This window comes from Cebus imitator, unplaced genomic scaffold (genome assembly GCF_001604975.1).
Source record: "Cebus imitator isolate Cc_AM_T3 unplaced genomic scaffold, Cebus_imitator-1.0 Scaffold397, whole genome shotgun sequence".
NCBI lineage: Eukaryota > Metazoa > Chordata > Mammalia > Primates > Cebidae > Cebus > Cebus imitator.
Window position 1 is genome coordinate 1,103,124 of NW_016107712.1, and position 24,535 is coordinate 1,127,658.

The following is a 24,535-nucleotide window of genomic DNA, read 5'->3' on the forward strand; positions in this document are numbered from 1 at the left end:
GGGCGACTTCCCGTGGCTCCAATCGCCAGCCAAAGGGCCCCTGGACCAGTGTATTTTGTAGGGAGAACCGCGGCTCCAGGGCGCTGACAAAGCAGCCGCGCGGGGCAAAGCAGTGGTGCCGGCCGGCACAGCCGCGCTGGCGACCGTGGAGCTCCTCTGCCCGGGAATTTCCTAGTCTGTGGGCAATAAAAACGCGGCGTCCACTCACCCTCTGCGCTTTCACTGGGAGCTGCAATCCTGAGCTGTTCCTAAACGGCCATCTTGGATCGTCCCCTCGCTCTAAAGCTTTTTAATAAACTTCTACTCCAGCCCTGAAACTTGCCTCAGTCTCTTTTTCTGCATTATGCCCCTCTGTCAAATTCTTTCTTCTGAGCAGACAAGAATTGAGGTTGCTCTAGACCTATATGGATTTGCTGTTGGTAACCTGGATATTTGCCACCCCTAACAATTTCTGCTTCTATAATTTTGTCTAGATTAGTTTCATCTAGAATTCCAGATAAATGGAACACTGCAACATTCTCTAGTATTCCTTTGTGTCTGATCCATCCTTGTTATTTGATATATTTCACTCAGTATGTGTAGTGTCTGTGAGATTCATTTATATTTTTGTTATAATAGTAGGTATTCCTTTTTATTGCTAAGTAGCATTCCATATAATTATGTATTCTTCTATTGGACATTTGGATATGTTTTAATAACTTAGTGTAATTGTTTCCAGTTTGGATACTACAAATGAAACTGCCAATGAACTTTTGGGAACAAGTCTTTGGGTGAACACAGGCATTTCTTTGTCTTGGGGAAAAGCCTAGGCCGGGTGCAGTGGCTCACACCTGTAATCCCAGCACTTTGGGAGGTCAAGGTGGGCGGATCACGAGGTCAGGAGATTAAGACCATCCTGGCCAACATGGTGAAATCCCCTCTCTACCAAAAATACAAAATAAAATTAGCTGGGTGTGGTGGTGCACACCTGTAGTAGTCCCAGATACTCGGGAGGCTGAGGCAGGAGAATTGCTTGAACTCAGGAGGTGGAGATTGCAGTGAGCCGAGATCGCGCCACTGCACTACAGCCTGGGCAACAGTGTGAGAATCCTTCTCAAACACACACACACACACACACACACACACACACACACACACACACACACCTGGAGTGGAATGACTAGGTCATATGGTAAGTGTATATTTGATAACTCTACAGTAATCACTCCACTTTATATTTCCATAAGCAATGCATACAGTGCATATCCAGTTCCACATCCTAACCAACAGTCTTTTAAAATTGTAATTCATTATACATTTTGTGTATTGGTAAATCATTGTAGTTGAATTTTCTTTTTCCTAATGATTCATGATATTGAGCATCTTTTCACATGCTTATGGGCCATTTACTATCATAAACTAAGACCTAGGGACTAGATGTGCTCATTGGTGCTGGGCTGTCACTGCCTCTAGGTCCTCTCAGCAGAATGAGCTAAAGAAATATATATTTGTACACACAACTATATTTCTACATTTATCTCTGTGTAATTATATATGATCAGCCATGATTTGTTATACTTTTACCTCCAATTCCAGTGCAATACCATACCACTCATTCTAGCCCTTCTTTTTCCTTAATTATAACTGGTTTCTCAGACAATAAAAAACCTGTATCTTATTATTCATAATACATTTTTTGTTTATATTCCATTTTATCTCCTATCTCTGCCTTGTCTTCATTCACTGAATATGTAAAATATTAACAAAGTTCTAAAAGTGAGAATTGTACAAAGAGGTATACTTAGAGGAGTGTGGATTTTTATTTTTGACTCAGTTTTGGCAAGTTTTGTTTTTCAAGTAATTTGTTTTTTTGGTGTAAGTTGTAAAATGTATTTGCAGAAAGTTAATTATATTTTCTTAGTATCTTTTTTTTTTTTTTTTGATATAGAGTCTTACTCTGTCACCCAGGCTGGAGTGCAGTGGCGCATTCTTGGCTCACTGCAACCTCTACCTCCCAGGTTCAAGTGATTCTCCTGCCTAAGCCTCCAGAGTAGCTGGGGTTACAGGCACCTGGCTAATTTTTTGTGATTTTAGTAAAGATGGGGTTTCACCATGTTGGCCAGGCTTGTCTCAAACTCTTGACCTTAGGTGATCCAGCTGCCTCAGCCTCCTGAAGTGCTGGGATTACAGGTGTAAGCCATGGTGGCTGGCCAATGCCACAGCACCTGGCCCTTGGTATCTTTTTAATGTCCGTAGGATCTGTCGCAGTAACCCAATTTAATTGCTGATTTAGGTATCTGATTTTCTTTTTTATTTTCCGTGATCATTCTTCCCATGGGCTTATCAAATTTATGTTTTCAAACAACTTATTTTTAATTTTATTTTCTGTTTTGTTTATCTCTTTCCTTTTTTACAGATTTCTGATCTTAATTATTTCTCTCCTCTTACCTCTTTTTGGAGGTTTGCTTTTCATTTTCTATTTTTCTAAGGTGGAAAGTTAAATCTTTGACTTCAAGCTTTTTGTTATTTTCTAGTATATTAGTTATAGTAATATATTTCCCTTTAGCTGTAACAACATACTTCTTTTATCTGCATTCCACAAATTTTGATGTTTTCTTCATTAGTTTCAGGTTTAAATACTTTCATATGATTTTTTACTTAACCCTCACATTATTTTGAATATCATATTTAATTTCTGAGTATATTGGGAGATGCTCTAGATATACAATTTTTAATTGATTTCTAATTTACTTCTGTTGTGGTAAGAGAATATAAGATCCTAAAAGACTGAAATTTTTTGTACTCTGAAGATTTCAGTATTTAGAAATTTACTGAAACTTTTTTGATCATCTAGCCTGTGTTCCATCTTGATGAACCTCCATGTATACCTTTAATAAATATGTATTCTGACTTAAAAAATTTTTTTTGGTAAATATCAGGTCAAGTTAGCTGATAGTGTTATTTAGGTCTTCTGTAGCTTTACTGGTTTTTGTCTGTTTTTTCTATTAGTAAGAAAGAAGTGGAAATATCTTTGTGTACAGTCAGATTTTGTTTCAGGAGTTTTAGTAAAACTCCTATATATAATATAAAATCATTTTATATTATACAGATATTTAGAATCGCTATATCTTTCTAGTGAACTGCTTTTTTATCTGTATGTAATATCCTTGTTTATCTTTTGTAATACTATTTTTTATGCGTATGATTACTGTTGTCATAGTGACCTTTTACTATCCTTTACTTTCAAACTATCTGTGTTTTATATCTAAAATATATGTCTTTTAGACAGCTTAATGTTGGGTATTGCTTATGTTTCCAGCCTGAAGATGTCTGCTTTTTAAAAGAAGCATTTAATTCAGTTACCTTTAATATAATTATTGATGTGGCTTAGTTAAATACTACCATCTTCTTGGTTCTTCACTTATCCATTTTGTTTATGTTCCTCTTTGTCTAGTTTGCTTCTTTATTTTTGGTAAATGAAACATTTTTTTAATGATCTATTTTATTTCCTCTATAGGTTTCCTAAGTATATTTGTTTTTATCTAATTTTATAATGGTTGCTTTCTATTTTTAAAATATGCATCTTCAACTTAGATCTTGAGACAGTAGTATACCCCATAGTACTTCATGCCTTATACTTGACACATCATGTTTCTTACTTTACCCTCTCCTTTTCCTACTTTATAGCTGAATTTTTACACTTTACACTCTATCATATAACCATTTTGGAAACATAAAATTCTATTTATCTGACTCCACTGTCCTTTGCATGATTTTTTTCATATTTTCTTCTTCATATTATATAACTTCTAACTTAAGTTTTATTATTTTGCTTTAAACTGTTGTCTGTGAAGTAATTTATTAGAAAAAGGAAAACATAATGTTTTATATCTACCTTCTTTGTATAATTTTCAGTATTCTTTTTCCCATAGATTCCCTCAGTGAGAATCTGAGTTTGTTTGTTAATATCCCTTCATCTTCTCTGAGATTTTCAAACATTTATTCTATTGTAATTTTGCTATGAATTATTTCATTTCATTTATCTAAAAATGTCTTTATTTTATCACATTTTTGAGGTAAATTCCCTCTGGATTTAGAATTCTAAGTGGTCAATTTTTTTTTAGGACTTTAAAGATATGATCATATTGTCTTTAATCCTCCATTGTTTCTGATAACAAATTATTGAATATTGTTATCTTTTCCCCTCTATATTTAATGTGTCTTTGGGTGCTTTCAAGAATTTTTTTTACCTTGGCTTAAAGTAGCTTGAAAAAATAAGTTGCCTGGAAGTCCTTCTTTTAAAAATTATGCTAATTTTGGTTCTTAAAACTTTTGCAAAAATATGCAAGTGGTTTGCTTTAAATTTGGCAAGTTTTTGGTCATTTTTTTTAAGTGTTTTGCCCCCTTTTATTCTTTTCTCCTGGGTCTTAATTACATGCATTATAGAATGCATTATTTGTCATAAATGTCCTTGGGTTCTGTTCATTTTCAAAGTCTTTTTATCTCTTTGAAAATCAAATTGGATAATTTCTATTGATCTGTCTTAATTTGCTTCCTAACTCTTAATTTGTCATCTCCAAATTGCTAATAAGTTAATCTGATGAATTTTTATTTATTTTATTGTACTTTTCTATACATTCTACTTAGTCATTTTATTTCATTTTCTTTTCTGCTGAGATTCCCTATTTATTCTGTCCTTAAAACCATATTTTTCATTAAATTCAGTGTTTATAAGAGGTGTTTTAAAGTCCATTTGCTAAGATCAACAACATCCAACATCTCAGGTTCTGTCTATGGTTTCTTTTTCTTCATTAAGATTACACTTTCCCATTTCTTTGTATGTCTTTTTTTAACTGAACACTGGGCATTATAGATAACGTGTTGTATATTCTGGATTCTAGAATATTCTTCCAATGACAGTATGTTCTTGTTTTAGTAGGCAGCTCAATTACTGGCAAGAACTTGTATAGACTTAATTTTATTCTTTTTCACCTTGGGTTTATTGCAATAGAAAGCCCAAGGTGTCTTCTTTTTAAGGTCCTGAGTTTATAAGTTCAGTCAGCCTACAAACTCTGTCTCCTGTATAGATCTTGTTGGGGCTTGGTTTGGGATTTTGTTAGGGCATGTCTACAGTAGCTCTTACTCTGAGTCATGGTCTTTACTCATTACATCTTTTGGGTGTCACAGCAGAATGTCAGATATTTTAAGGAGGTATTAAGGTCTCTAATTCAACAGGGACAGAAATTAAACATTCACAGACTGGCTTTTCCTCAACTCTGCACAACATCTAGTGTCTCTCTTTTGCTTTCAATGTCCTAGAAGTTGCTATCTTGCATGGTTTGACTGTCTCGCCTTGCACATGTACAGCTCATCTCTCAGCCACAGACTTGTGGTGTCCTTCACATGGACCTCTTAGGCTACCTCTCTACACAGCCACCTCCTCTCAGTGACCCACCACACCCATTCTAGCAGCTTCAGCTGCCCTGAACTGGGATGTCTGCCTTCTCAGTTCAACAGGACTACTTTTCTTTGCTCAGAGTATAGTCAAGAAATATTCCTCTGGCAGAAACCTATGCCATGATGAGAGACACTTCGTGAGTACTGCTTGTCTCTAGAATTATTTATAGTCCTTGGCTACCTATTGTCTGCCTCCTAATATCACTTGCTTCATATATTTGCCCAGTTTTAGTGTCCTATGCAATAGAAAAATTTGTGTGGTATTTATTTCAATGTGGCTGAAAGGAGAACTAACTGAGTCATAATTAAGGCACTGATAATTAAGAGCATTGATTTTGAATTAAACAGAAATGGCTTACCACTTCTTATGTTTGTCCTTTAACTTCAGTTTCTCAGCGCCACAGTTTCCTTATTTATGAACTGGGAATATTTCCTACCTCATAGAGTTATTGTAAGAAACAATAATATATAGGAGATAATAAATGTTAGCTTTTTAAGGCTCCTTGGTAAGATTATTTATTTAACTTGTAATTTTATAAATCATTAAAATTTTAATCTTATTCATATTAGAATGGAGGTTCTGTTACCCATAAGATGGCCCTGTCTTTAAGACCTTAATTATTTTAGAAAGTATATTTGTGTTTTAGAAAACATTTTAAGGACCTTAAGGAATTCTCCCTAGAAAAATAACAACTCTATAATATGAAGAGAAATGAATTTCAACATGAAGGACTAGCTAAAAGCTATGCAATATTAATGAAAATGGAAGAGATGGAAGCTTTCACACTCTTTTAGTGGTTGTAAGTTTTTAATTATCTGTGCATGGGTAGAGTCTTGGGGAAAGAGTGGTCAGATAGTGACAACATTATTTATTTTTAATTTTGGAATATGTTGTTTATTTTTGCAAAAGACTTACCATCTTAATAATGTTTGATTTGCTTAATACAGAGTCCCCTCCTCTAATCTCCACTGCCAGAGCCACTTTTAATTATTAGAAATTTTTAAATGATACATACATTGACAATTGTGAGAATTCACTATATGAAGAATATCCAAACTTATTAAAAAGCATGCGTCTTTAATCATTTGATTTCTTTTTTTTTTTTTTTTTTGAGACAGAGTGTCACTCTGTCACCCAGGCTGGAGTGAGTGTAATGGTGTGATCTCACCTCATTGCAACATCTGTGCATCCTGGGGGTTCAAGCAATTCTCCTGCCTCAGCCTCCTGAGTACCTGGGATTACAGGCATGTACCACCACACCTGGCTAATTTTTATATTTTTGGTAGAGATGGGGTTCCACCATGTTGGCCAGGCTAGTCTAGAACTCCTGACCTCAACTGATCTGCCTGCCTCAGCCTCTCAAAGTGCTAGGATTACAGGTGTGAGCCACCACGCCTGGCCTTGATTTCTTATGTAATGGATTATTAAAAAATGGAGCAGTATTTTTTTTTTTGCAACTTACATAGATATCAAAAGAAAGAGAGTAACAAGACTTTATTATATTTATAACATATAAAATAGTTATATTCTCTGGTTCATTATGAACTTTCATTATGAACCAGAGAATATAAGTATTTTATGTTAACTCATCCAAGCACTCTCAGATGCATATATAGTTATAGATGCATATTTTGTAGACAAGGAGTTTGACTACCAGAGATTAAGATTTTCTCCATGTTAGATGGCTAGGAATTGTTGAGGTTTAGATTTGAAATCAGGCCCATTCAACTCCACAGTCCCTGAACATTCAACTTAATCACTTTATAGCAGGCAAATCTTACTTACTATAGACATTTTCTTCTTCTGGCCTTTTTCCAATAATGCTATCTCGTAGTTGTCGTAATTTCTCCTTAATGTGGAAACAACCAGGACATAGTTACAATTTTCACATTTTTTATGGGTCAAAAAGAAAACATTGACTACTATTAGCAATACCAATGCTGCTACTTGATATTCATTTGCTACTTACGATGTCCCAATTGCCAACCTTGATGCTTTACACATATTATCTTACTTAATTCTCACAGCTTAATGAAGTGAATGTAAAATATCATCATTCAATTTTGCTGATACGAAAACTGAGGTACAGAAAGGTACAGTAACTTTCTCAAATCATAGTTATAAGTGGTAGAATCAAGATTGGATCCTAGAGTGAAATTCTTTGGGAAGCTGCTTTCCCAACCCAATGCTTGTGGGGTCTACATTGGCTACTTAGTGTGCAAAAGCAGACGGGTTGCACAGTGATGGTTTGCTGCTTCCTGAGCCACCTCCAGCATCTGTGTGGTACATTCCTGCCCAGTGTTCTAATTCTAAAATTTGGAGACTTAAAAGCAGATGATACGTAACAGAATTCCTGTTCTTAGCACATCTGTTGTCTTTCTTTGATTTCCAAATATTGAACATCATCTTTTTAAGCAAAATGTAAAACAAGCTAACATTCAAGAATCCTATTTTAGAACAGAACTTAAGAGTGGCACTTTTTCCTCAGTGTTTTCCTGGAAACCTAGAAACCACTTTTCCTATTTAGTTGTTTCCATTGCCTTACAGATCTCTCCTACCAGTGGTGCCAAACTCTTCTTCAGGTCCTCCGTGACTGTGAGTAGGGGTGAGTAGAGTGAAGGGCAAGGCTTTCCCTTCCCCACCATTTCATTTTCAATGCCAGGGATCCTTCCCAATTCTTAGTTATTCTGGAAACCAGCCTCTATTAACTCCGTGTTTGTGCCATATTTTTTTCTTAGTTTCCTAGAATAATTCCTTCATCCATAATAATATGACTTCAGTTACCTCTGATAACTTCACTTATATTCATAGGATACAAACAAATACTTTTGCAAGCTGAAAGAGAAATACTGAAAAGTGCATAGAAATGCATATTTGTTTACATGTGTGTGTGTTGAGAAAACGGGGAATATTCGTCTTTTTGCTGTTTGGATTTTGGCCCAGTCCCCTATGTTAAGGACTGCCTGATTTCTCTGACAGAATTCAGACCAAGTCATTAAACTTTGATGCTATGGAAAGTAATCTTAGTATCTGTTGGCCTTGATTTAAAAAAATATTTTTAAATAAACATGAACAATATTCATTATCCCATTATTGCCTTATTATTAGGTAAGGCAGATCAGTCTCTAAGTCATGAGTATGAAGTGCCTTATATTCTTCCTAAACCAAGATTAAATATAAATATGCAAACAAAAGAGAAACAACCAGGTTTAATGAAACAACTAGAAAAATATTTTCCAAAATGATACTTAGGTTGGATAACTCTAAATGAAAAACTTTATTATTTAAGGGTCTGAGGAGGATGAAATACAATTGACTTACTTCAGCAAAATCTATACAATCTAACATTGCTAGGAAAGTGATTTGTAGGTCTGCACTTAAACACATGTGTATTGGTGATGACATTGACATGATTGAGAAGCAATGTTGTAATTCTGATCATTAACAATGAAGAACTGCAGAACTCTATAATCAGCATCCTTTAGCATTTATTTGGCAAAATAATTGCCTTTGCTTAGTGTGGCAAAATCTGGATGAGGTTCAGCCACCAACCCACAACCATAACTGCTTTTAGAGACAGGTAATTTCTAACAAGGCATGATTTCAGATGAACTGGGAAAGTCCCCTGGCCCATATGCTATATTGTTTGAAATTTCTCCATATTGGTTCTTTTTTTATTGTTTAAAAATGTTTTCATAAGTATCGTCTTTTAAATGAAAATTATCTCTTGGGAAAGGTACAATATTAAGCCATTATCAATTATTTATACTTTGGCCTAAATTAGCTTATTAAATGTGTTTAATCAAACAGCTATCTAGAACTGGGTTCTGTAGCAATGGGTTTTCTGTGATAAGAAGAAAACACTGTTAAAATATCTTTAGAGTAAAAAGGGATGGAATATGGGAATATGCCTATGTTATCTCTCACTGAGGAATGTCAAGGGGTGTATGTGGTATATTTTGTTTTCACTCTCACCTCAGAACCATGTCCTCCAATTCCATCTCAAGATGTAACTTATATTTACAGAAGACAAACTTATTTGAACTTAATATTCTTGGTATTTCTCTACAAGCTGTGACTGAGATATATATACGTGTATGTGTGTAAATGTGTGTGTGTATGTGCGCATATATATAAGTAAAAGTTTAAGGAGAAAGAATATAAGACTGACTGCATTTTATTTAGGACTGTTGCTTAGTGTGATTTCAATGTATTGTCTTATTCCTTTCCCTTTAAGCTTGGCATACGTAATATACTCTTCAGTGTAAAGATGCTTTACCTTAATCTTGTCAACAAGATTCAAAAAACAGTCACTATACTAAAGACAGGTACTATAAGCTGATTAGGTATTAGCTTTGGTATACTGGGTTTCAGGGTTGACTTCACCAATGGCTGCTGAACATAATAGCTGGATATTTTCAAACATTTAATTGATTGCTTAAAGTATCTTTTTTAGTGATTAATTAAAAAAAAGAACAGTTACTTGTATTCCTTGTGAAAAATGAAACATTAACAAACAATCTAGGGGCTCCACAAGTGAGGGAATGTCCCAGAAAAGAGTGGGATCAGTATTACCTGCTGAATCATTTCCAGGCCACTTTTTCCCATCTGCCAGTGTTTAAATTTCTCCAGAGCTTCATCCACAGACATTTTCCCATTTTTGACTTTCTCTTGCAGGAGGATGAGTTCTTCCTGACCAGCAGTAAGGCAGCCCCTGAGAGTAGGATAGGCTGGACTCTCTATCCGAGACCTGTCTAAAATACAAGGGGAGAGTGCATTAACAGGAAGTCCACGTGTAGACAACTGGGAGCAAAAGCACTCTACAAAGAAGCCACTGGAGTAGCTTCTTCTTAACTCTCTATGAGCAGTTAAAAAATCAACCAGTACATTTTTAATGAGTCTCTTTCTAAGGATGGACGTTCCTGGAACCTAGTCTTATGGGCTTAAAAATGTGTCCCATTACTGAGAAACAGAAAGGGACAAGGGAGGAAAGGACAGTAGCAAAAGTTACATAGTTTGCTAGTTGAGGGTAGTGCCAATTTTGTCTTCTTTTTCTGAGAATTATAAGAGATCATGTGCAAAAAATACTTAGCACAGTGCCTGCTGCACAGTAAGCTAAATGAATGTTAATATTAACAATAAATATCTGTAGAATAAACAGTCTTCCCAACTTTGGGAAAGGGGATATCAACCAACATCCAAATGTCACAAAAGACTTAGGATCATTTGAAAAACGTATTTCCGAAAGATTTAAAATAAATAATTGGTCAGTTTGTAGTGAAATGCTTCCTTTTCAAAAGAGTTTATTTTGGAGCATGCCACATATTATTTCCTCAGCACAAAAGGAATGGTAGATGGCTTGGCTTGAAGCACAGTGGTAGCAAATTGGCAGACCATGGGTGAATTCAGTGCTTTCCTTGTCCACCATGGTGTTTAAAGATATAAATAGGTCTGCATGTCTTTAGAGATGCTATATGTTCTCTAGATTACTGCAATCTCTGTCACACTTTATAGTTATTGGGTGACAACACACGTCTGCTACCAGCCTGGCTGCTGGAACTCATTTGAGTTTGTATCTTATCAATTATTTCCATTGAGTGAAACCTACTTTTTATATTATTTCAGAAAGCGTAGGTAAAATGTCTTAATATACTATCAAACCTAAATATGCCCACAGAATCTGAAAGGAGAGAATTGCCAGTTCTAACTGTATACCAGTGAGCTGACTCTGGAGGGATCTGCCCATTTCTGGGAGTGTGTCTTCAAGAAAGAACAGATGAACTTGACTGTCTAGATAATATTAACAAGGATTTGGGAAATGGGAGGGCATTCAAATTCTGCAGTAATAAGAACCTGTTGATATAATTAGGATTGATTATTTTGGAAAAAGAGGCTTCAAGTGTTCAATAACAAATGTTATGTGTCTGAAGAGGACTTTGGCCTTGGGGTTGTCCTGGAATGACCTTTCATGTTCCTCTCAGTTTTGAGAAGGACTATAACAGTGAATCTTGGAACAGGGACACGGAGGGGGTTTCTTTTCAAAAAGATCCATATGCACCTAAAAATGTCGCTGTGGCCATTCTGATTCCCACAGGAGCTTGCTTTCTTTGTTTGTTTTTTTGTACTTTTTCCCTTTTCACCATTTCCATTCAACACAGAGGCTTTCTTGACTTGTCTTTTCTCTTCAGAATCTATTCACCCAGAACTAAGATGTCAACAGATTCTATACTCAAAATCTTCCTTCAAGGATGATGGAGCATGAAATCCCAGAGGAACTGGAGAAGCACAAGTTAGCCAGAGGGCTAACTGGTTCAGCAGCAAAAAGCACAGATAACAATTGACATCTTGCTTCTTATACCTATACCTTCTTATACCTTCTTGCCTGTAAAAAGCAAATCTTTTTATAGGCCTCTACACTCAAATGCAGTTCGTGAAATGCAGTTAGCAGTGGAATTCTATGTGCCACCCCTGACAGAGGAGAGACGTTGAGCATCATCATTTAACAGCGATGCCATTTAACTATCACCTCACTTGTGTCATCCTTTTGCCTAAGTGTGAATCCATTTTTATTTCAAGTAACCCAGGCAGCTGGATTTTCTGCTCTTTTGGAAGTTAGCTCAAGGAAAGTTTTCCCAGAAAACCTTACCAGTTTTAGTTATGCTATATGTGCCAGTTTAACTTAATTAAAATAATATTAATTCTTTTTAATAGTATTTATTTCAATTACCCTCTCATATGTCTCAATCTAGCTATTAACATATAAGTTAGATGACTCTTTGGGGATATGGTGTTCAGTTGCATGATTGTGCAGAAAGAACAAAAGAGCAAGTTAGGTGCAACAGAGGTCTTAGATGTTACCTTGAAAGTGAGTTGTTTACAACTAAACTGAATCTGCTTTTATATAAATCTGCTTTTACCTTTTTTTTAGGAGTAAAGAGATTAAAGCGTTTGTTTTGATAAATTATGATTAGACATGACAAGTTGCAAAGGAAAATGATTTAGGCATTTCACTACCTTTTTATCTAACCAGTAATTTTTGGTAGAGTTTAAAGATTACTTTATTGCATTTAGATAAAAATTTGATGGGGAAAAGGAGGTAATGAAAGGTTTTCTGTCCTCCTCAATTTTATACATTTTTAGGTTACCTTCAGAAGAGTTAGTATGAATATAATTTTCATTAAAAAGCATTTACCAGACTGGTAACTATGTATTATATACTCTTGTCTTTTAGTGTAAAAGCTTCAAGGTAAACTAATGTTTTTAAAGTTAATTCTTTTTAAGTAAATTTCTCTTCACAAGATTTTCCATTTGATCAAATATTGGTCACATAAACATCAACCAACCTATTGTGGTGAGTATATAAATCTACAGATTAGGTAAGAATGTAAATAGGGCTTTTCATTAAAATTATATTACTAGGTAACTGGCTGGAAGGACTTTATTGAAAATTTGAAAGAAAACTTGATTGCTCAACAAAAAGTAATTTAAAATAGGAAATATTTACTTAATAAAAATCACGTAGTTATTAGAAAAATAATAAAGACTGTAGCAACATAGAAAGTGCTTACTATGACAAGTATAAAAGCAGGCTATGAAACTATACACACATTAACATTTTAACCGTATCAAAGTTGTATGCATAATAAAGCACGAAAAGACATTTTAAAAGATAATATAAGTTGTTCTATTGTGATGCCATCATATTACATATGTAATTGTTTTCTTATGATCGCCAACTTTCTATAATAATACTATGTTGCTTTTACTATATAAACAATTTCTCCTGCCTTAGTAGTAGGCTTTCCCATGGAATGCATACCATTTCAATCCATGCCAGATTTACCATGCTGTAAGCACCATGTCATACGATAAGTACCATGTGATATCACACTATACATTACCATCACACCAAATTAGTTTGTGGCACTTGGAAAGAACTTCTCAGTAATAAGATTTAAAGAACTAGGATCCAGGCATGGTAGCTGACACCTGTAATCCCGGCATTTTGGGAAGCCAAGGCGAGTGGATTGCTGGAACCCAAAAGTTCCAGACCAGCCTGGGCAACATGGAGAGACCCCCATCTCTACATAATTAGCCTGTAGTCCCATATACTCAAGAGGCTGAGGTGGGAGGATTGCTTGAGCCTGGAAGATCAAAGCTGCAGTGAGCTGAGATCGCCACAGCACAGAGCAGACCCTGGCTTGAGGAAAAAAAAAAAAGAGAGAAACAGCAAGAGAGAGAAAGAGGGAGAGAGAGAGAGAGAGAGAAAGAGAGAGAGAGAGAGAGAGAGATCTCATAGTGATCAAAATTTAAACCTAAATTTATTTTTTGTTATTTAGCTTGGAAATTGGTAGGAATACAAGCTCAGGTCCATACAGACAAGTTAAAAGATGCTTGGTCTATTGATTTATTTTTAAGTTTCAAGTAAGGCCTCTGTATCCCCTTAACTTTAGGGTTGCATATATTCTTTGAGATTTGTTTGGTTTCATTTTGTTTTTGTTTTGATGCAGAGTCTCTTTTTGTCACCCTGGCTGGAGAGCAGTGGCAGGACCTGAGCTCACTGAAATCTCCGTCTCCTGAGTTCAAGTGATTCTCATGTCTCAGCCTCTTGAGTAGCTGGGATTACAGATGCACGCCACTACACTTGGCTAATTTTTGTATTTTTAATATACATGGGGGTCTCACCATGTTGGCCAGGCTGGTCTCAAACTCCTGGCCTCAAGTGATCTGCCCACTTTGGCTTCCCAAAGTGCTGGGGTTACAGGTGTGAGCCCCCACACTTAGCGTTTAGTGTTTTATTTTAATGACTGTGATTTTAGAAGATGATTTTTTCCCCACCACTTAGAAAATACAGAAGAGTCCTGAAAACTGGAATAACTGCCACTCATTATTATAATCTTCAGAAATAGGTACTGTTGAGAAACATTGTTTGCCCTGCCCCTATGGCTCCTCTGTGGAGGGTACCTTTTAGTTTGTAATATAGTGGTAGGCCGGTAACAGTGGTCTACTTGGTATATTCTTGAGTTATGAGTAAATATAGAACACCTGCGTATTGATAAGAATCACTGTCTTAGAGCAAATAAATATGTGGATGAGAATTTGCTCAGGGCTTTTAGCCTGGAAAGCTGTCAGCCTCTCAGCTCGCAGGCTGTTGGTCCCCTGGATAGATCCATTCTGTTCTGTCTGGGTGTCTGCCTCTCAATACCTTCAGCACCATCTGGGTGGGGGTCTCCCAAGCGAGCTTGTACTCGGTAAGGTAACATGAATGTCTTGGTGGTTCTCCTTTTTAACTATCTGTTTCTTTCCTTTTTTCCTGAATTAGGATTATACTGATATAGTTCCTGCTCTTTTCTCTTAGTCATGTTGCCTAAGAATCTTTCCACGCCATTAAGTATTCTTTGAAAAATGGTTTTTAAAGGGGGCATTATATTCTAAAATTTGTATATTCAGTAAAGTATTTAATTATTCTCCTACTATGGGATTTTTTTTATTGTTTCCATTTTTCTCCACAATTATATGTTGTTGGAGCTTATAAGCCTTTTATGTGAATCACTGACTGCATTATTTATTTGGTTGGCATAGACTCATAAAAATATAATTTTTGAGTATGATATCTTTTAAAGTTATTGATGTATACTTAGAGCCAATCTCTTTCCTGGAACGTGTTGTTATATACACTCTCACCAGTAGGATGAGGGAGTGTTTGTACTGTTTCACTTTTGATAATATTTTGCATTATGCAATGCAAAGAAGTACACAAACTTTATAATAGTTTTATAACCTAAACCTTTAATTGCCAGTGATTCTTGTGTTATTATCACACTGGGTGCTGCACCTTAAACCATTGAATAACAAACTTTAATATTACACTTGGCCACCAGTTCTGCCCTAATCTTTTTTTTCCCCCCCAAGTGATTACCTTTCAGCTCTTCTTAATTATTTTTTATATCAATTTAGAAACATTCTTTTAAACTGTTATCTCTTTCCCTAAAGGAAAAGTATCCTATCAAAATGATTGGGATTCCCTTAAATGTATAAGTTATTACAGAAAGAGTTGAGAGTATTTCATCTCCCATTAGGAAAATAGCATTATTTTATCTTTTTAATAGGTAACTTTTGTGTATGTTTTGAATTTACAGTGAATAAGTTCTTTTCTTTCATGATGTCACCAAACTAATATTCTCATATATAAAAGTGAATTATTTATCAATTATATCCAGCTAGTTGAAATAATTTTTTAAAGTCTTATAGTTGATTTTTTCAAGTTTTCTGGTATGTATGTATGTATGTAGATCACCTAAAAATAATGGAGAAAGTATCTTCTTCACAGTAATTACACGTTTGATTTTTGATGCATGTTATTGCAGTTGCTAGAAACTTCCAGAATAATTGTAAGTAAAAATGTTGTAATGGGTATCCTTATCTTGTTCCTAAATCTAACAGGTATACCTCCGCTTCTGAATTAATAAGATATTTCTGATAAGTTGAGAAATTATTCTCTTTCTTATTTTGTAAGGTTTTTAAAAAAATTATGAATAGTTGAATAATCTTTTTCATCAACTGAAATCATGTTTTTTAAAAATAAGTACAATACACTAATATTTCTATTCCATGAGATGATTCATATAATATAAAAATTCTCTTTTATTTGAATTAGAAATAACTCACTGGCAAAACTTATCCTGGTTATCTTTTGAATTAAAACTGTATACAAATCCTTGGTCATTAGTCTAGTGATATTTTTAATTTTTATCACTTGATATAATTTTATTAATCACTATTTCCTTAGTATTTTGTGGGATGTATCTTTCTAAAGCAGAATATAGTTTTATTTTAGCTTGAAGGAGCTAAAAATGTACCACTCTGGCACATTAACTATTTAAATTGAAAAACAGCAGGTGCAAGAAGATCATTCTGACCTTCAGTTGTTTCCCAAAAGCAGAAGACTAAATTCTCATGTGAAAGACATTCACTCTATACAGGAAGGAAAAGCAATATCCTTATCTTCAAAGAGGAGAAGTTGAAACTAATTCTGTACAGACCTAGTTAGAATAACTCTTATCTTTTAAGCCTCCCATTTTCACAGTTTACTTTTCCTTGTCTAGTTAAATAACTGGCTAACTGCTTCTTTGGGTCTTCATTTTCTGTGAGGGCTCCACTGCCATGTGAAACTATTATGCTTTTCTCTTGTTAATCTATTTTACATCAATTTAATTCTCAGTCCTGGCTGGTACCATAAGAAGATAGTGGTGGAGTATTTTGCCTCTGTAGTCTTTTGTTCACATTTGTGTCTATATCTTTTTATGGGGGAGATTGTATAATACGATATTTGGAGCCAGGTAGATGAGGGCTCAAAGCTCTTTCTCATTCCGTTTTTGTAAACTCCAGTTTCTTTGTCTATAAAATGAAGGTAAATAATCCCCTTCTTAAAGAGTTGTTGCGAGTTAAAGGAGCTAATATGAGTAACGTGCCTTGTAATGTTTCAGGCTTGTGTTAGTTGTAATGAGAGTTGTTAATATGATTACCTAAAATAATACAGAAGCTGATTATAAGTTTGGCCTTCAGAGTAAAACAGAATTGAGTTCAAATTTCACCTCTACCATTTATTAGCTTTGTCCTTGGTTACAAATAATTAATCCATTTTAAAAAGGAAAATAGTACCTATCTCATAAAATAGCTGTGAGGTTTTAATGAACTATTGTTATGCAGATGATTAATACAGCACCATTTGTCCTCAATGACCGTTACTGCTCTGTGAGACTGTTTTATATGACAGGAATTTACTGTGATGACTGCTGTTATACATAATCTTGTTTTGTATGAGATTATAAAGACTATACATATATATGTATTTGTATATACATATATATGAAGGAATTTGAAAGTAGTGTTTACTTTCTAAACTTTCAGATTTTTTATCTTTTTTGTTTATTAATGAAGTCATGAATTAAAGGACATGTTTTTTTTTTTTTTTTNTTTTTTTTTTTTTTTTTCTAGTTCCTACATATTTTTATATTATTTGGTCATCATAACCAGATTATTGCTACTATATCAGCAATAATTATGTGACATTACATATTTTTTCTTTATCACCAATATTTTACATTCATGTCTTATAAATTTAGAATATTTAAATTTACCTCCATAATTTTAATACCATAATTCTTTTTTATTTTGTTTAATTCCTCATTAGTTAGAATATGTTTTGGGTAATGCTTTCATAATGACAGAATGGCTATCTTTTCCAAAATTTTGTATATCCAAAAATTATTATATTTGTTTTCTTCTTACCCGAACAAAATGGCTAAATATAAACTTTAAGTTGCAGTCTTCTCTCAAATAAACTTGATAGTCAATTATCTCAAGTTTGTGTCACACAGATTCTCTTATTTTTTTAAATGGATTTTGATTTATTTTAGCAGGAAATCTAGTTTAAAATACTTGCTCAGTGCTTTAAGATTGTTTCTTTTTCCTTATAATCAAAAAGATTTGCTAAAGTGCTTTTAAACATGAGCAACTTTCCTTATTTTTTCCTGTCTCATAGTGAGCCCACTCAATCTGCATTATTCATTCTCCAACTTCCCACTTCTCCAAAGATCAGCTTAATAAAGTCATTGATTGCATTTTCTATTCTAGTTTTAAAAACCCTGTCCTACTTGAGTTGTTCTCCACATCTTCTTACTGTTTTCATCTTTCCACCTACTAAGAACAAACCCTTCTTCAATATGTTCTCTACTTCGCTGATTTATTTTCACCTAGTGTTAGTCCCTTTTTTTTGTGACCAATTTGGATTTTAATTTGCTGTTGAAACTTTAGCTTCCTAGTTTATTTTATTTTTATGATACTTCCTCTTGTTATACCTTTTCTTCATGTCGCATGTTTAATCTCATTCTGTTTTCTCACCTAAACTGTCTTTCACCTATTTTGCTATTCATCTCAGCCTGACCTTGACCCATGACTTTCTGCTGTTATTTCCTCTCTATATTTTCCATTTGTTTATGAGTTCAAAATTTTCTGACTGATTTTTTTTTTGGCCCCTGCATTTTGTCACCAACTGCCTAATACTGAACTTGAAAGTGGGACACGTTAGTTGAAATTAAATAAATGAAAATACAAATAAACACATACTTCTTTATAGTTACTGCCTTAGAACTTTTGAAAAAGTTAAAATGTATAAAAAGCTTCAGATTTTAGCAGTCATGAATTGTTAACTAAAAATTCCTTTGTGTATGTACGTGTTACATGCATGTGCGTATGTGTGTGTGGGTGTGTGTATTTCCCATTAGCTCCATGTTGATAACTTGGTGCTTTTTGGGAAGATATCTGGCAACCTTACTCATTAAATAAACAAATCATTAACAGAAGTATAATTCTCCTGAGTCTTTACAAAGAAATTTTCCTTCCCTTCTTCTGGAGTAGTTTTAGTTTATGAAATTCTCATATTACTTGTTTGTTCTCATCTTTAATCCTTCTTAAAAGAGAACACATCTATGGAATCATTGTTTACCAAGACTTTTGGTGTTTATATGTCGTTTGGTTCTTTCCTTGTGTTCAGGTCAAATTTTGTTCTCAGTCCCAGGACTGCAGAGAACTTTAATAGGTGCAGTTCACAGCTCAAGATCCCAGGATTTAGCAGGCTTTTGTTTAATGCAGCTGCCATCATAGAGGTTAGATATGATTCCCTGGCACTATCTAAGTCTGTGTATAAATTTCTTACAAACTTCTTGATCTTCCCATCCCTCCATTGTAGAGCTTTTCCCAGGACCAGCCAAGTGTAGCATTAACCTCTTACCCCCCACTTTCAACAGGAAGAACTATTTTATGCATGTTTATAGAAAGACCAGAGCTGGGACACAGAGCACTTGTAAAAATTAACATTTGTGTAGCAGAGAGGTAGCTGTTGTCAGGGGGTAAGGGAGGGATTAAGTATCTTTCTACCTTCTATTATGAGCAAAGGACTGCTTTGTTTCCTAGACAGTAGAAGTAGACTACTGATTTTTTAATTAGTCTCAATTTTCTCAACCTTAGAATTAATATGAATTAGCTTTAGTTTCCAGTAAGCTTATTTTTCAGTCTTTATTCTCCCTATTATTAAGAATTTCATCTCTTGCGTGTGTGCTTTGACTTCATTTCTGAAAGACAACACTGTGGGTTGGTAACATATTGCTTATTTTAAACTAAAACTGAGCTATTACACAAAAGTTTCAAGGTATGCCTTTAACAACAACAAAAAAACTTTTGTGAGCAATATGAGAAATGGAAATGTAACTATACTGGAAAAGGGAACTGAGACCATTATTCTTTCATGGCGTACAGATGACCACATTTTGACAATTTTCCCTCTTCTGTTTAATATATCCAGTACTGGCAAAAACAGCCTGATGAAAATACCTCAGAGATCAGCTTTCTCTTTTCCCCATGTAAGGGTAATATCTTACCCTTTTCTCCAGGCCTCCTGCTTCTAGACAATTTTATTATTTAACATTTATCAAAGTGCTACAGCAATGGACACTTAGAGAACACAGAAAGGGTATGTTGCCTGACCATCTCTTTCCCACGCAAGACGAGCCAATAATGATTTTGTAGTCTGGAGTGAGGAACTGATGGGCAGGGACTATACTAGGGGTTATAAACTCATAAGCCTGTAGGGGCCATACAGATAAAATTAGTGAGCAAATAAGATTTAGTACCTACTTATTAAATACATTTGAATAGTTTTCATTAGCAACAATAAATGTTATTTCATTTTTTTCTTCAAAACATGACTCTCTTGATATCCCTTTAATTTTCTCACTTTTGATAGAGTTATGACCTTAGAGAAATGTGTCCCAAAGCAACATGGGAAGCATGATAATAAATGGCAATAGCCATTTGTTGCAAATGATACATTTATATAGTAGGGAATGGCTGGAAATTTGAACTTTTCATGAACCATGGTCTTAAATGCTGGCAAAAATTTTAAATTATATTGTGTGGGTTATTGTTAAAATGTAATTAATTTCAGCCTAAATTTTACCACATGTTATCTCTGAAGCAGTTTCTCTTGTGGGATTTTGTTTTTTACATATTGATTTTGAGATTATCGATGATTACTATCTCATCTATTTGACTTTTAGTCCATATCTAAGGTAGGCTTTAGACAACCAAAGTTCAAAAGCTCTGTAAATAATTCCTATGCTCATCTACAGTTGGAAGTGACCCGTATAGGCAGTTGGTTAGGGTGGTTGTGCTCCTACCCACTGAACCTTACCCTTCAAAGAAGCAGTTTTGTTAGCAGCAGCTAATCCATATAGATCTGCAGCAACTTGATTCATGCCTCCTTGGAGGCAAGAATTTGGCTGAGAAGAATAAGGCAGAGGAGAGACCAAGGCAAGTTTTAGATAGAGTAGTATTGAAAGTTTATTAAAAAGTTTTAGAGCAGGAATGAAAGAAAGTAAGGTACATTTGGAAGAGGGCCAAATGGGCAACTTAAGAGATCCAAGTGCATTGTTCAATGCTTGACATGGAGTTTTATACATTGGTATGGTTCTGGGGTTTGTGTCTCTTGTCTGTTGATTTTTCCATGGGGCAGGCTGTCTGCAAACACAGTGGCCTGCCAGCACTTGCGAGGAGCTGTGTGTGCAGTATGTTTACTGAAGTTGTGCATATGCTCATTTCGGTGTTTTTATCTTACCAGTTGAGCGTTCCTAGAGAAAGTTATATACCAGTTAAACCCCACCATTTTGTCTCTTAGTGCATATGCTTGGGCTCACTTGCCCAACTCCTGAGATCTTATTGGGAAGCTGCTGATCACCAGCTGCAGGTGTTTTCTCTCTATTAAGAGACTGCCTTTCACTGCCATTGTCTGTGACCAATTATGGTTTTAAAGAGACAGTTTAAAAACTGCCTGAATATCACCTGGTGGGCCTGGGTGGGTGGCCCTCTCCTGCCCTGCTCCTGTCTGCCTAGCTGCCCACTCTAACAGTTTGCCCTCTAAGAGTGAAAGCAACAACACACCCTTGATAGGGTTCATTTAACTATATGACTGAGGAGATCTGTGGATGTAATCCATGATCACAGGGAGGCAGTTTGTTAAGAATGCTTGAACTTTGACCTTCTTGACCGTCCCATCCCTCCATTGTAGAGCTTTACTTGAGAGTCCCAGGACCAGCCAAGTATAATATCCAATGTAAGACTATGATAGTAAGATGGGGATGATCTTGATATAGATAGAAAAGGCCCTTCTGTACAGTCCAAGATGTGAACAGACTTGACCCTAGACTATATATGATTTTGTAAAACAGAGAAAATTAGCCAGTATCTCCATCTTTGAATAAGGAGCCCTTACATTCTTCCAACACTCTTTGACTTGATCATGTTTACTTAGAAGTCTTCTAATCACTAAGCACATTTTATAGAAACTTTATTATCTGGCAGAAACCAAATAACGCAAGCAATCTAGTCACTGGAAAGCAATCTTTCCTTACTATAGGTGTAATGATTGAAACTGGGGGTATGAATCAGTCCTCTGTGAGCTTGGATAACATAACTCAGACTTCAGAATCCTGATCAACCCCAAACACACTGATAAAATGCAGTTCTCTGGCTTGTAATATTGAAGAACAAACCTTTGACTGCTCTGTAAAGCTCAATTTTGGGAAGGGGGATGGAAGCGCAGTGGCAGCTTATTCATTTATGATAACACTCCTTAGCATATTCTAATTTCAAATCCAAATTGGGAAAAATGACTTTAAAACTGTTTTGATGGAAAGTTTTATCTGTGATCCAAAGTCCTCAGCATTTTTCTTACATTTTTTAAAGATGTGAAAACTGAGTTGAAGAAATCTGTTGAGTTTCCATGGAAATGGTGCCAAATTAATTATTTTTTTCTTCCTTAGGAAAATTCCTTGACTTAGCAATATTGTAACTTCTTGGCAATCCCTTGGCAGTCTTAAACTTAGTGCACTTGAAATGCTGATACTTTCAATGGAAAAGTAGTTGGCTCTCATAATCCCTTTTCCCTCCAGCATATAGAGGAAGAATTAAATAATAATTCCTTTTTACCTTCTTTAAGGAGCTTGTCTAGTCCCTTTAGAAAATCTCGTCTCTGACAAACATTATATAAAAGGCCCTTTTTATTTTTTTTTTCTACAAATAAAGAGATTACCACTGGTGAAATATGTACTGCTTTTCCTAGAACACCACGAAATCCCAGGATATTTAAAGAATAATTTTTAATTAGGTAATAAGCAGTTTTCCTTGCCTAGTATGTTCCATGGACTAAATGATCATACCTGCAATGGCTTAGAGAAATATGTTTGGATGGAATCAGCCTTTTTAGGTACCTAGGTACTTAATTATTTTATTTCAAAATATTCCAAATTATTTCTAATTATCTTCTTCTCATGCTAACTGCTGATTTCCCTGCATCCTCTAGTCATCAGGAAGGCTTTTAAAGAAACACTTGATGAGGATTGATGTTCCCTTAGTCCTTACAAATAAAACAATATTCTATTCCATACTGGTACATTACTAATGTCCAAGAATAAAGGAATCTAAGGAAACTCCTCTAAGATGGCTAATCAAAAACATCATCAATAAGTTGAGTTTAAGTATGTATGGAGAAAAAATATTACAGATGATATTTGATTAAAATGTTAGTATCTGAGTCCCCAACAAATTTTTAAAAATCTAGTAATAATTGACCTTGGTTATACACATTAGGTAAAAAGATATGGACAGATAGTAATCAATAAATATTGCATAATTAGGATCTTGTTTCCCTTTACCACTCTCTCTTCCCGCTTTTCTGTGTGCTGATGGGTACCAATTATCTATGCATACGGTAGAATAATAACTGGGCTCTTCTAGGCTTAACAGATACTAGCAACCCTTCCTTGCATTGCTCTCTGTGGGATGGCCGGAAGGATAAATGACAAGATCAAACATTCCAAGGATCTCTTCATTACACTTGATACTTGTCACTTCCCTTCATCTCCTGTGGCCCTCTTCACATTTTCTCCTTAATTCTAACATAATTTAATTAAAACCACAGTAATTTAATAATTTATAAGAAAAACACTTCAGGGAATTTTTCTCCCAAAAAGCTCAAAGCATCTCTTCTCTTTATTCTTTCCAAAGCTCTGTGAGGTATGTCAGGGAGGCCAGGTAGATATAATCTTAATCTACTTCGTTTAAATCTTTAGTAGCTGTTCTAATCCTAATTGTACAATGATCTCAGATGGAGCTTTGCATTTATTTCTTAAGAGAGCTAAAGGCACAGTGGGAGGATAATAGTAGACTTAAGAAAAGATCTATCTTCCTCCTTAAATATGAAATCACTAAAAAGGGAAAACTGTCAAAGAGTTTTTTGCATATAAATTTGCAAGCAGTATATTCAAGTGTTTCACGAGAGAACAGAAGTTCAGCTTCATCATGTGTTGCATTCAAACACCATGTATTAATTGGAAGAATGATCTAAGTACCACCTTGCTGTTGAGAAAAATGCTGCTTGAAGTGATGGGTGAAGATCACTCATTTGGGAATACACCTTTGTTTGAAAGGTGATTGTTAATGTTCTAGGAGCAGGCCCATTGAGGGTCTGTATTTAGTAGTTCAGTGGTGGTTAGAATTTGGTGCAATCCATTCGCAGCCATCTCCACAATAGGAAAAAGGAGCCTGAGTGGGAGTGGTTAGTAGTTGCTGTGAAATAATTTCCTGGTTTTATTCCAGCATCTCTCTCAACAATTTACTGGCACCAATTTCAAGGAAATCTTAGTTTGGACTGAAGTTATTTAAAAGATGGGCTTGTTTATACACATTCATTATCATGGGCAGTTAATGTTACCCCCACCTCTGTCACCTTTAATGTTTTTCATTTTCGAACATTGAATAAGGCCTTATTATCAGACAAAGTATTATAATAAATAATCTGCTAGAGTCTCTCTTTTCAATAGAAGACAAATATTTCAGGAAAAACTGGAGGGAGAAAATATTCTGTCTGTGGAAAATGTTCTGTGGGTACAATTTCAGCTTTTCTCTGTATAACAAATAATTGTTCAAGAAATGTTAGACCAAATGTGAAGGCAAAAGAACAGTTGAAAAGGATGCAGTCTTTGA

At 35.0% G+C, this 24,535-nt stretch overlaps 1 protein-coding gene across 4 annotated transcripts in view; it reads right to left on the reverse strand.

The window, feature by feature from the left end:
- The window catches only part of BANK1 (B cell scaffold protein with ankyrin repeats 1), a 311,677-nt gene that overhangs the window by 10,955 nt on the left and 276,187 nt on the right, over nucleotides 1-24,535 (reverse strand). For all 4 annotated transcript variants that reach the window (XR_005196871.1, XR_005196870.1, XM_017508664.2 and 1 more), the window contains 2 exons: nucleotides 10,013-10,191; nucleotides 7,223-7,286 (listed from right to left, as the gene is read on the reverse strand). Coding sequence is in view for 2 of the 4 variants with exons in the window: in XM_017508664.2 (XP_017364153.1) it covers nucleotides 7,223-7,286; nucleotides 10,013-10,191 (243 nt within the window). In the remaining 2 variants the exon portion in view is untranslated. The remainder of the gene's footprint in view (nucleotides 1-7,222; nucleotides 7,287-10,012; nucleotides 10,192-24,535) is intronic.